The sequence below is a fragment of the Anguilla rostrata genome, chromosome 3 (assembly GCF_018555375.3).
Source record: "Anguilla rostrata isolate EN2019 chromosome 3, ASM1855537v3, whole genome shotgun sequence".
Classification (NCBI taxonomy): Eukaryota; Metazoa; Chordata; class Actinopteri; order Anguilliformes; family Anguillidae; genus Anguilla; species Anguilla rostrata.
This window is the reverse complement of record NC_057935.1, coordinates 55,193,112-55,207,089: the sequence shown is the minus strand read 5'-3', so window position 1 is coordinate 55,207,089 and position 13,978 is coordinate 55,193,112. Positions and strand designations below refer to the sequence as shown.

General features: G+C 40.1%; 1 protein-coding gene across 7 annotated transcripts in view; it reads left to right on the top strand.

Annotated features, from left to right (window-relative positions):
- The window catches only part of LOC135251192 (teneurin-1-like), a 361,745-nt gene that overhangs the window by 270,134 nt on the left and 77,633 nt on the right, over positions 1–13,978 (top strand). For all 7 annotated transcript variants that reach the window (XM_064328374.1, XM_064328375.1, XM_064328368.1 and 4 more), the window contains 4 exons: positions 1,017–1,227; positions 3,110–3,211; positions 9,590–9,784; positions 11,649–11,849. In XM_064328374.1, the coding sequence (XP_064184444.1) occupies positions 1,017–1,227; positions 3,110–3,211; positions 9,590–9,784; positions 11,649–11,849 (709 nt within the window). The remainder of the gene's footprint in view (positions 1–1,016; positions 1,228–3,109; positions 3,212–9,589; positions 9,785–11,648; positions 11,850–13,978) is intronic.

The window sequence follows — 13,978 nt, the reverse complement described above, 5'->3', positions numbered from 1 at the left end:
TTAATGTGGAAGCTGATTTACCTCCTATGACTGTTTTCGGCAAAGTCAAAAACAGAAATTACCCATGTTCCTCAGCCACAGGGAGCATTTTTATGAAGGCTAACTGAGCATCCCTGAGCCACCATGCTCATCTGAGCAGTTCTGGCACCCCAGGGCATGGTAGCAAAGTTTGTATCAAATGGCTGTGTTTAATTTTAGATGTGTAAAAAAAAATAGGAGAAAAATACAATTCCTTCTAGCCTTAAGGTGTGTAATCTACACACCAGTCACCTGCAGACAATGAAATAATTTGTAGCCTGTCTTCCTTGTCTGTGGAAAAATAAGCGAATAAGAGTGACACTATAGAGGCTGGAGTACAGCACCCTGCCCAAGGTAGTTGTCAGCTTGCACATTTATCCAAAACATACACACAACCTGCCCCACTTCCTGTAGAGGACTAACACTGCATTTGTTTACCCCACCTTACTTCCTGTTGTATGCTTTCTGATGCGATGCTGGGGGTGGCCGCTGTATCATGTGGTGAACAGACACCTTTTATTAAGTCCTTTTTAAGACCCTTTTATAAGCCCCAGTGATTAGGAAATGGGTAGCAGCTGGGCTAATTACAACAGGCCACACCTGCCACCCCATCAATTAGTTGGGCCATTGCTGTCCATGGTCCTGCAGCTCTACCAGGTTGCTAGAATACCTGGGTGGAATTCCTGTCAACGCTAAACCTCAGGTGGAAATTACAGTTTAATATCACTGGGGTCAGGTGGACTTATTGTGCATTCACTGTAATGTGCATGCACATATCTCTTCACTCTATCCTTCTGTCGTTCATTCTGTCTCTCTTGTCTTTGTGTCTCTTAACCTCTATATTCGTACGTCCCTATGACTGCATTTATGTCTATCTGTCTCTACATGTTTGTTTGTTTTGCTTGTCGTTGTTTGCGAGCTGTCTGTGCATTGTCATCACGTGTAGCTCTAGTACACCCTGCTCTGACTCACGCTGTTTATTTTCCATTTTTTATCAGTTTGATTTTGTGAAGCTGTTAGATGGGAAGCAGCTGATTAAGCCGGAGACGAAGGGGCCGGAGGAGTCCAGCTCTGCGCCTCGAAACCTGATCCTCGGCGCACTGCAGGAGACCGGCTTTATCGAGTACATGGACCCCGGGACCTGGTATCTTGCCATTTACAACGACGGCAAGAAGATTGAACAAGTGCTCGTCCTCAGCTCCACAATTGGTAAACAATTGGTCATATTACGGTTAAAAGAAATGAAAACAATAAAGTAAATTAAACTCATGTTCAGGCTGTGGATGTTGCCACAGTGTTGATGATATTGGCATGTGATGCCATGCATGATTTTTATGCAGAGAATATGGAGTATGCAGCAGCGTGCATGCTGTTGCTTTGATCAAAATCAAACCCTGCCTGAAAGGAACAGGGTGAAATCATTTCACTTAATGTGAATCTGATATTTATAATCATAATTATTATACCTTCAACTCCGTAACATGAAAAAGACAGCTGTTGTAGCCCATGATATTTATTTTTTTACTGTATTCACTGCATTGGCAAGAAGTAAAAGGTGAAACAAGATGTGTGCTACTCCTGAATATTTGAAATGGAATGTTATTGCTTGTCCTCTATGAGTACACGCTTATTTCATTTTCTGTCATTTTTTTCTTTGTTTTTCAATGTACCAGGGGACTACTTCAGATGTCTTATTTGAATTGATTGTTTCGACTCCTTCTCAGTGAAATAAAATTACTGCCCAATAGAAGCTGGGATTTTTTTCAATACATCTGTACTAAAGAGTTTGGGTGTGTGTGCGCGCGCGTGTGTGTGTGTGCGTGTGCATTTGTATGTGTGTCTGTGTGCACAGTGCTTGTGTGTGTCAGAGGTGCACTGAGAAAGACGCACTGGCAAACAGACTCACAGGCAAACTAATTACTGTTGGCTGATTCTTTTTTCTTAATGAAAAAATGTGCAGCGGTTCTGTTTTTCCATGATTATTGTTATGCTGCCACTTGATGGCTCATAGTTTGGGGAGGCTGTGTTGCATTGCCTAATGAAAACATCTTGATGGTGCCAGCCGGGTATTTTTATGTAAAGAACTGGCAGGGGGTTCACACGGCTGAGAGGAAAGTCTGTCACCCTTAATTGACTGACCTTTGGTGGCCTCTCTGTGAGCATATGAGGAATGGGATTTACTAATGTACTTGCCATCTGCTCTTGATAAGGTCCTCAGTCTATTTTATCTCACTCTACTCCATGCGCTATAGGGGAGAGTTCGAAAACTAATGTATTCAAAAACGACGTACCCAAAGGCAGGGAAAATAATTTGACGAGTGAGAGTGTTTTTTTTTTTTTTTTACTACCTTTCATTTTGTATGAATTATACTATAATTTAAGGTATTTTTTTTCTCTTTTCACTATTCTTTTCTCTCCTGTGTGTCTTATAAATGTTTCATCACGTGACAGCCAGGGATCCAGAGGGCACCTGCTTTCAGATTCTTATTTTGATTACTGTTTGAATATTGCATTTATCAGTAGCTAAAGTATGCATGAGAGTAGTTTGAATTAAAATGGAATTATGCATTTAAATTCACAGAATGGGTGGCTATTCCCAAGAGTGGCAATCCAGCCATAATAAGCCATCTAATGAGTCTCACTGCTTGTGTTGAATCGTGGAATCACAGAGCCAATCTCTCTCTCTCTCTCTCTCTCTCTCTCTCTCTCTCTCGCTCACTTTCTTCATCTCATCTCTCACTCTCACACACATACTGTACAGCCATGTTAGATTATTAAGGCCTACATAGCGCAGTATATTTCAAGGGAATGCCTTGTGCAGCTTTCTAACTGTCTAAGTGCTTTCTAAGCCTAGATGAAAGCCAAGCTCTCTCAAATTCTGAGGAAATACTCTACATTTTGTATGTCGTCTTAATAGCCAAGGGGCCTGTGGGAATAGGCTTACGTTGTCAACCGTACGCTGCTTCACTGCAGTGTTTTAACTGTGACTCAATACATCCCAGAGCCTGCCCTACGCCACTATGGAAAGGTTCCATTGAGATGTATCAAGGTGGCAGGTAGCCCAATGTGACCTTGTGCTGTCTGTGTGCAGAAACCATGGACGGTTGCTCCACAGACTGCAATGGGAACGGCGAGTGTGTGGCGGGCCACTGTCACTGCTTCACCGGGTTCCTTGGCCCCGACTGTGCGAAAGGTAAGTCTGAAAGATGTTTGCGTTAGCTCTTCTCCTCACCATGACAACCCATCTATAGGCACATGGTATGCTCAAGTGCACTTTAAAATCCTGTCACAGTGGCGGCACTAGTGCAGTATATGAGCTTAATTGAAGCATAGAGGATGGCATGTAGGAAGAGAAGGTTTGCATGCAGAGGGGACCATTTTAAAGATGATTTCGCATCCACTTCCATGGGAGAGGATCAGTGTCACTTTTTGTTATTTGGGAATAATGTCTGCCTGTCAGCTACATGAATTTCCGCTCAGGTTTCTTTGAATCTGAATGCTAAACTAACAGATGCCTATGTTCTGCTAATTGTCCCCAACACACGCAAGCGCACGTATCCATTGCTGTCGTAAGGATTGTCACCCATGACTGTTTGTTGAGACAATGGGAGGCACATTTTGGCTGTGGCTGCCAGCTGTCTGTGCAAGCATAGAATGAACAAGGAAAGATGTGAAATGTTTCTGATTCCGCTGGCTTGCCAAAAATGAGCATAGACACCTCCATTTATCAACAGCTTTCTTTAAATATTTGCTAATATCTCCAGCATTTTAAGGTTTATAATTTCTCAGCTGTGGTGACACACTGGTATAATGTGAATTCATAGACATGGATTTGTGATTACGTCCATAAAGAACAGTTCTCATTACTGCCAGAAAAAGTAACTGTGTCCTGTGTGTAACTATCTACCACTGCTCTGTCTCTCTGAATGTTTGAATTTTCATTTTCAATTGCAGTTTATTGAAATCCAATTTTTATTTTTTTTTATTTTTTCAGTATTTTATGTTCTTATCTAAGTGTTGTGGCTTCTCTTTAGGGAAGAATAAAAAATTATGGCCAGTGCCATCATAGAATATAATCCTAATTATATTCCAATTCTGGATTCCTAAACCCTTGTGTTGTTTTCATATTATGTATGCAACCCATGTCCACAGGATCAAAAGTGACCCACCCTCTCTAGACCACCTGTGTTAAAGCCTCTTGAATTTTAAACCCTAAATCGATATTTTTCATGTAGAAACAACATGTCACTCATCAATAAATTGGAGAATAACTTTTCCTACTTTACAGTTCAGAGAGCCTGTAATTATTAATTATTCAATCTACAACACTCGTTTTTACTAAAAAAAAACACACATCATAATTTATTTTACTTTATTTTTTGCTGTAATAGATGTGCTTAACTTTGATTACTTTGACTTCTTATCTTATAACTTCAGGGTTAAAAAAGACTCATAGGATAATATTTGTATCCTGATGGTGGACCACGTGTTATAATGTGTAAAAATGTTAAACTTTTTATAATGGTAGGGTCACTCCAAAAATAATCTTTAAAATGTGGGTATTTTCATTGCTGATAAACTCAATATGTGGTCATTTTTGACCCTGAGGACAATGCAAGGGTTCAAATATTTATTTATTAGCCCAATAGACACTCTTGACAAGGGTTGAGTTGACCGGCTAGGTCTGCAGCCCTCTAGGACCATGGGGGTGTAGCCCTGTTGACTCTGTAACATTTCAATACCAGGATGGAGTAGCCCTGCTGACACTGTAGCCCTCCAGGTCTTGGACTGAGTAGCCCCGCAGACACTGTAGCCCTCCAGGTCTTGGACTGAGTAGCCCCGCAGACACTGCAGCCCTCCAGGTCTTTAGATTGAGTAGCCCTGCTGACACTGTAGCCCTCCAGGTCTTTGGATTGAATAGCCCTGCAGACACTGCAGCCCTGATGGGTTGAGTAGCATGGGTTGCATCCCCTAAGCCCATGAATCTGCCCCGTTTCAGTGTTTCTGCTCTGAGGCTCGGAGCTGTCTTTCCCTCTCCCATCGCACTCTTTTACTTTTATCTGACTCCTACACCTTTTTTTTTTAAAGCCGAATCTCTGTGAGTTATTGTAGCAAACTTAATGGGCCTATTACTGACCTGGGAAAAGTGGCAAGCACATAATGAAGACTAATGGGAAGTGAGAGTAGCCACGAGCGGCCGCTACCGTAGACACAGAGATGGCATCCGCTCTACAAAATAAGGGAGAGACGGCCTGACCTTCAGGAGGTCGAGCCATGACAGGGCGCTACGTGCACGCACTCACGCACCTGACACTCAGCAAGGCGTGTTCCTTGTTCTCGTCCAGGGCGTACATGCATTTTCGGTTGGAGCATCTCTCTTGAATACCATTAGCATTTTTTTTCTCACTCCTGGGTTTCTGCTGCCAGGATATAATTGTATGTTGACCCAGCATTTCAATACAGGTTCAACTTTATTTGCATAAAATTATGGAAATCCATAAAAAGGGGTTATTGAAGGTCAGATTTATTTATTAACTTATTTATTTTTTGTTAAGCATTCATTCATTTATTCATTCAATTTAGTCTGTTCTGTGTATTTCTATTCTTGCTTCTCTGTCTTTCATCATGGAAAGTGGAAGTAATAGAGAATAAATTGATTATTTTACAAAAAAAAAAGTATTTTTAACATTTAAAATATGTTTGGATTATAATCTTTTTTAAAACTAGTTTGCAAGTTTTCCATATTGCTAAGGTGTGGCACATTTGTGCAATTAGGGATTGAAGTGTATAGACTAAACTTCAGGAATGCTGTATGGGGGGCGGGGTTATTATGATTCAAAGGGCCCTGACTGACAGCAGCCCTCAAAGAATTGTGATCTAATTAGGCAACGGTAGGCCTGGGGTGGTGGGGCCCGATGTGAGGTCTTTTCATAGGGTCCGAAATCCCTGGCAGTGCAAAGAACTGTGAGCTGTTCCGAAAACAGCAGCATTCGATGTGCTTTGTTCAGCAGGCCGCTGTGCATATCTCTAGGAGTGAAGCCATCCAGCAAATGGAGTAAATAAAGGAGATCCGTGACAGTGGTTTATTTGTCATTTTCTTCACACTTTATCGAGAAGCTACCGAAGCACTTTATTGATCAATTAAAATATTCACTTGTGGGAGAACAAACATAACAGAGATGAATAAATGGTATACAGCCTTAATTGTATTTATCATGACAGGAATAAAAAGGTATTAAAGGGCACAGTTGATTGCATTCAAGCTGGCAAGTCTGTATTTCAGAGAGATTTGCTGGTCATTCTTATGTCAGAATAGAACACATGGTTTTATTAATAAAATGTGTGATTTTAGTTAGTCTTCATCCGTGGTTCCCAAACTCAGTCCTGTGGGTCCACTGTGTATGCTGGTTTTCGGTCCAACCACAGTTGCAATCTCAGAATTTTAACAAGCTGTTAATTTTTCTTCATTAGGTGCCTTTCATGTTCAGAGGGATTATTTACCCTCTTGAGCCACATTATGCCAGAAATAGCTGTGCAAAGACCTTGTTGCCAAATTCAGCACATTTAACTCTCAGTGCTTACATTGTGCCACTACTACTTGGGCAAGTAATTTCCCTATTGGCAGAACGTTTTTTTTTTAATTAACAAAAAAAATTGTTACATTATTATTTTATTTTTTTGTGATTATAGGACAGGTTTCTTCTCTGTTCCCCCCTCCCCAAATCATATCACTCTTTCTCTTAGATTTGTGGAAATGAAGACATACAACAGACCATGATCAAATCTGATCACATAATTTAGAACCTTGGTTTTTCATTTGATTCTACATTTGTTTCATTTATCATTTTAATATACCTTTGCTATGTGCTATTTATTTTATTTATTTATTTATTTATTTATTTATTTATTTATTTATTTATTTATAAGGTGAAGTAAACATGATATAACTGCTTCATTGTAAGTGTTTCCCAATGCTACAAGCTAGAACTAACATTCCATGTGCAAAATTTCTAAATACTGTAGTATGTCCAAGGTCCTAATCTGAAAGGTCCCAGACTGAATTCACCATGTGTCGCCTGGAAACCACACTGTCAGTCATCGTCTTTGCTTAATTAGTGGTAATTACTTTATCAATGCAGATGATTGGGTGGTGCAGTCGGGATAATTGTTTGACACTTGGCTTGACAAAAAGGCTATCGACCTTGTTGGTGGAGGACTGAAGTACATGTGACAAGAGCAGACAAACTGGTAGTAATAATTATATAGGATCACCACAACTGCAGCTTATTTTTTTCCCATACCGTATTTGCATGTTGTTATATTTAGAGAAGAATTGAGGGCTGTGTATACTCCCTTGAAAGACTCCCACCTCTTTTGGAAATATCAGTGACCGTGCTTTACCCTCTTGGTCACCGTGTCTACACCGAGAGACGCTAAAGCTTCTAGTTATTAAGCAGTAGGTGCTGAATTTTTCATGAGCAAAAAACATCTTTATAATATCAGAAACAAGCTTCCCACCTCATTTGTGGAGCAAAACACAGGACGTTTAGGCTTTAGCAGAATAAAAAACCACAGTTAATGTTAGTTAATACGCATGCAAGCACTCCCTTGACTACCTGTGCTAGTTTGAGAGATGTTGATTATTTTCATTTAAGCTACACAGATAAACTGTGTAATGCATGGTGATTAAATAATTCCAGCAGAACTGGACTTACATCTGCTGCAAGAAATACACAAGCCAAAATTCTCGTTCAGTTGAAAAAGGTATTTGCGACTGAAATAACGACTAAAGTAAAATGTTATCAACAACATGGCTCCACAGCAATTTTGTTTACATTTATTTGAGGGCACAGTTATTTCTGTTGCAAGTAGCTGTGGTATGAGCCCTCTCAGCCTTTGCAGTCAAAATAACCACTTCAAGGCTTTGCTTTGACCAAATCACACCTCCCTGTTGTGGTTTATTTCTGTGTTGTGTGTTGACGGCTTTGAAGCCAAATAAAGCAAGTGGCCTGTCGGTCTGAAAGAGGGGGGATGAAGAGTCTTAAGTGCAAAAGAGAGAAAAATACCTACCTTCACTCTTCACTTTATTGCCTTTACATGCAGTGTCATCACACCAAGACTTGGGTATGTCTGCACAATACTTTTTCCACACCTTATATGCTTTTTGCTGGAGTCTGCCAGCAGATTCTGGTCAAGGGAAAACTTTATTAATTGGAGTTTCAGAGTGCCTGGCTAAGGTCAGCTTAAAGTTGAAGAAGTGAGCAGAAGTGAGTGTCTTCAAAAGCATTGTCGCTATACTGAAGGCTGTCTACATTGTCAAGAAAGGAAGGTGGACGTCAGGTTGGTTTCTGCTATGAGTAATCTGTAATGGAAGAGACGCACAATAGCACACAGCTAGGAAAGAAATGTGATTTTACAGTTAGGGACTAGACTACCAAGAGGCATATTACCAGAACTGAGTCAATTAATTTATTATTGAAATAGGGTCAATTGAAGCTATGTACTACAAGTTTATAAAAATGTAGTCATTACATTTTCATTGTATTATGACATTTAACAGATGCTTTTATCCAAAGGGATTTAAGTGCATAGGTTTAGGCAATGAACAGTACCTAATCTTAAAATGTGTATGCCAGAGTAGTTTCAAGAGGGAGAAGTTGTATTATTAGGAAGCAAATGAGATAGTGGATCCAGTTTAATATTTGGCATTGGCAGTGCTAGTAATCCCATGTAAAATGTTCAGAGTTCAACAAAAGGTGATTCGGGGTGAGGTTGAAATAAGTGTGTTTTCAGTCTGGGGCAGCAGATGGGTCCGCATTCTTGCCAACATAGACCTATTGGTTTTCAGTTCACCTGTGTTGTAGTGATTAAATTGTCTTTGAATTTTTGTGTTAATGTGTACCCAGATGTTTATTTTCAAAAATGTCAATCATGGATAGCTTCCATTGGGCCCACTTTAAACAGTTTCCTTGTACAGCTATTGTGTGAGTGATTTAGAACAGCCAGTTCTAATTGGTTCAGTTGTTCCACACCTGATGTGAATTTAATTAGCCACAGTATAAAATCAGGGATGGGTGGAGGTAATAAATCATATTTTTTTTACTCAGAAAAAAAAGCCACAGGGTAGGACTGTGAAACATGGTTTTGTGTCACCTTGCTTAACTATTTTCTGTGGCAGTTGTTTGAAGTGATTTTTCATAAAACAGCTGTTTTGACTGAAAAAAACCTGTTAATCTATTTCTCCGAAGCCTTTGAAACCTTTTTAATGTGAGAAGAAATTAACAATGGTAGTCCTGGAAAAAATTATATCATTGTTACAGCTAATGGTTCCCATTTCATTTAAAATGACAATAGCCTGGATCCATTCAGTCCATATCTGTTTCCATAACATTTACTTACAAATAAACAAAGGTGTTTGTGTGTAATGTTATGTGAGAGTTCAGTAATCACCAAACACAAGGGATGACTAAGGATTATGCTTCACGTCAAAGTTTGAGGACAAACGTTGAATAATCCAGGCTCGTCTTATAAAAAAACACATTGTCATACACCAGCCGCCATGTCATTGCAGATTCCTGCCCGGTCCTGTGCAGTGGGAATGGGGAGTATGAGAAGGGCCACTGCGTTTGCCACCCGGGCTGGAAGGGCCCAGAGTGCGACCTGCAGGAGGACCAGTGCATGGACCCCACCTGCTCTAACCACGGAACCTGCATCCAGGGCATCTGCATGTGCAGCCCCGCCTACAAGGGAAACAACTGCGAGCAAGGCGAGGCCTCACCTCGCCTCCCCTGCTCCGCTCCCCTCGCTCAACCCCCACAAAACCACAGAGACGTTTCACACCTTTAACTGACTTTCTCAGCCGTGCCGCCCCCACCCTCCGCTCCGCTCTGCACGCGCTCACAAACACCACCTCTCGCGGTTTACTGACTTCCTTCTACTGTCTCCTGATTAATACTCGCACACTGCACCGCAAACGTGCTGTTCCCCCCTTTTTATAAAAACTGAGAGTAAAACAATTGTTCAGTGTAGCACTTATTTAATCAGCATTCTGATAATGGATACACAGAAGTTGGTCTGGCACACAGAGCTCCTACTCATTTGCATGCGTTTTATATATATATAACCCTTTCCTTTCAGCTGGAAGATGTTGTTAGGTTTCACACACTGAAATTGATTGATTGTCAATAGGTGGGTGTATCCAGTGGGATAACTGATGGCATGTCTGTAATCAATATTCTGGGAACAGCCCTAGGCCAATGAGTCTGATAAAGGCAGCGAATCTTGTTAATGCGGTCCGGTTTTTAACAAAGAAGATATTTTCGAGCTTCCAACTGTATGGGGATGAGGTTAAGTGTATGGAAATTATGCGTGATTAACTATCCTGAAAAATGGATTGTGCTGTGGTTTGTTAATTCTTTGATGAGTGCTGAGTTGCAGTGGGCAGTACTTTCATACCCCAGTAGCTGTTATGTTAGTTTATATCGCAGTGCAACAACGCCTAATTTATGAGATGCATGAGGTAGCCTTTATTAACTCTAAGATCAGTTTAGGCAAAGTTACAACAGGCCACCAGAACCTTGTGCCAAATACTTAAGGGCACATTGGACAGTTTTCTTTGGGGAAAAAACGCTGTTATTCAGTATTTACATTTTTATGGGGTTTTAGCGGATTCCAGGATTTCTGGAACAAGTATTAATTTGGTTATGACTATCGCACATAGATTCTTCAGGTCGAATTATCGTTTTCAACTCCCCATGCAATTTAGGGAGCAAAGCTAATCAACACTCTGAAAGTATAGCACAGATACTGGGCCTCATTCACAAAACTTTTCTTAAATTCTTCTTACTTTTGTTGTTAATAAAAGTTCCTACAAAAAACCAATGTGGGATTCATGAAACATGCGCAGACCTTCAATTCTGTGGGTATTCCAGTGTATCAGGGGATGAATGCCAATCGTTCGTGAATTGAATGTGCATGCCTGAACTGAAATTGAAACTAAATAAAACTAAACTGAAATTGAAAGCAAAAGCTAATAAGCAATTTGAGGCTATTCAGGTGGTTTTGTTAATGTAGTTAAAATAAATTACATGTTTAATAATTAATTTAATATAATAATTGTTTTGATCAAAATTTGTAGTTAACTTGAGGTCACTACTGTCACTACTTAAAATGACTGCCTGAATAATAAAGCCTTCAAAATAGAAACAACTTCTGGGTTTGCCTTTACGCACATTTCCGAACACATGTAGATTTTGATCTTATCAAGGAACAAATTCACATAAGAAAAAAAAAAGATGAATGCCGAAATGTTTGTGGAAACATTTGTAAGCACAGTTAACAAACAGATCGTACGCATGTTTTGTGAATGAGGCCCAGCGTTCTTTTGGCTTGTGCCCTCCCTGCCTCTGAAGTACACATGATAGGGAAACAGGTCAATTGAAACATTGGGCACCTTTGATTTAAATCAATTTCATTAAGAAAATTTACTGCAATTCAAATGTGTAGCTAATGTACTGCACTATGATGAAATCTAATGTGATGTCATTCAAAATGTTTCTTAAATGTAAAATTTACTGTACTGTATTTTAATGGTTGTTGTTCAATTAAGCTCTTTTTGTTCTTCACCTCAGTGGACTGCCTGGATCCTCAGTGTGCGGGCCATGGCGTGTGTGTGAAGGGGGAGTGTCTGTGCTCGCCGGGGTGGGGTGGGGACGGCTGTGACGCCCCCTTGCCAGCCTGTCAGGAGCAGTGCTCAGGACACGGCACATACTTGCCCGATACCGGCACCTGCACCTGCGACCCCAGCTGGACCGGCTCTGACTGCTACATAGGTGAGATCCCAAAATCACCAAATCTCTCAATAAGTTCCACCAAACAAAGCAACACAGTGCTCACCTTGATAATAGTTCACTACTTGATAATATATTTACACCAATTAAGCAAAGCCTGGATCTAGACCTTAGCTTCTGTGCTTGCAAATATGCAAAATTAGCTTGCTTGCTAGTTACATTAAATACCATTAAAGGAATGGGGGAAAAAATTGTACTTCTGCTATCTCTAATCTCTCTTATATTCCAAATAGTTTTTGTTTCCTGTGTCCACCATTGTGTCCTTAAGTGTGAAGAAGGTGTTTTCCTCCATACCATCCATCTCCCCCATCCCATATGGGGACTTGCACTGTTGTTTCTTGCAAATGAATGCAAATTTCTGCCTCAGAAACAGTAAGAGTTATTTGCAAATTAATAAAATTACTCAGTGGAAATTGGTTTTCTGCTTCTTCAAGAGGCCCCATCACTTCACGCAGACCATATTCTGCTAGATGTAAATGACTTATCAACACATTTATGCATCTAACCATTCACTCTTATATGAAATGCATACTGTGCCAAGCCAACTTTATGTTTTCAAGTGATGTATAGCATTATAAAATGCAATTAGCATGGAAAGCCATGCCGGGTGTGGTTTTAGCAGAAAAAAAGGCTCTATGTTTCTATGTATTTATTTATTTATTTATTTCCTGGCCACCATTTCAGCAAACACTGAGTATAATAGGGAGTAGTGTGGGCCTTTCAAAAGCTGTTACAATGGTGATGCAAAACAGTCCTTTTTAGCAGCTTGTGATGTACAGTAAGGAGTAGTACCCTGGACTTTGGCATTGCAGGTCATGGGTTTGAATCCTGTGTAACTCTAATAACTTTTTGCTTTGCAGATGGTTTGACAGTGAGAAATGCTAAATGACAATGAGAAATGAAAATATGATCGGTCTGCTGAGAAACTAATCATTTCCATCTGTGGAGCCTAATCGTGAGCCTCTACCCAAATCTGGTTATTACTGGGTCATGAGGTTATAATCTTTGATCGATACATCCTGCAGAGTAATACCACTATTCACAAAGCGTGTGCCCACTGAAGATTTATTTATTTATTTATTTGTATTGATACATCTATGGGGCTGTGAACATCAGTTCATTTTGGTACTCTATCAGAATTGGAGAAACAGATAAAACATTGATAAGACAAGCAAAATGAAACATTGATAAATATTTCTTGTAAGTGAGAAAGTATGCATAATTAGTTAGTGACAGGCATCATTATGTACTGCACGTACACTTTGACCAAAAGTATCTGGACACCCCTTGGTCTGGGGCTACTTTTCGTGGTTTGGGCTATGCACCTTAGTTCCAATGAAGGCTAATCTTAATGTTACAGCATACAGTACAATCACATTCCAGACGATTCTGTGCTTCCCCAACAGTTTAGGGAAGGCCCTTTCCTGGTTCAGCATGACAGTGCCCCCAGGCACACAGCGAGGTCCATTTAGAAATAGTTGAAATTGGTGTGGAAGTATTTGATTGGCCTGCACAGAGCCCTGATCTCAACCCCATTCAACACCTTTGGGATCAATTGGATAGCCAACTGCGAGCCAGGCCTAATTGCCCAATCAGTGGAATGGAAGCAAATTCCTGCAACGCTCCATGCATGCTAGCATAAAGCCTTCCCGAAAAAGTGGAGGTTGTTATAGCAACAAAGGGTGCACCAACTCCTCATTAATGCTCATAAATTTGGATGAGATATTGGATGTCAGGTGTCCGCATTCATTTGATCATGTAGTGTATTTACCTATTTAAAAACATCCATGAGTGCTAAAACAGAAAGGTTTGAGGATTGCACGGAATAACTTAAAGGCTTTCCATAAACTATTTAAGGAAAGTACTGATCTTGCAAAATATGTTTATTAGCAGATTTTCTGTTTTATTAAAGAAAAAATGCATTACCCTCTTAAGGCAGGGTGGAGTGTAAAAAATCAGGATTAGGTGAGGTTGCACGTGTTAGTACATGTTACAAGAACATTGTGTTAGTGTTTATATAACATTACCTGTTTGCCTTCACCCAGGGTGACTTACACAGTATATGGTGTATGGTAATTAATGTCTCTGGATAAACTCTGGACAAGGACATA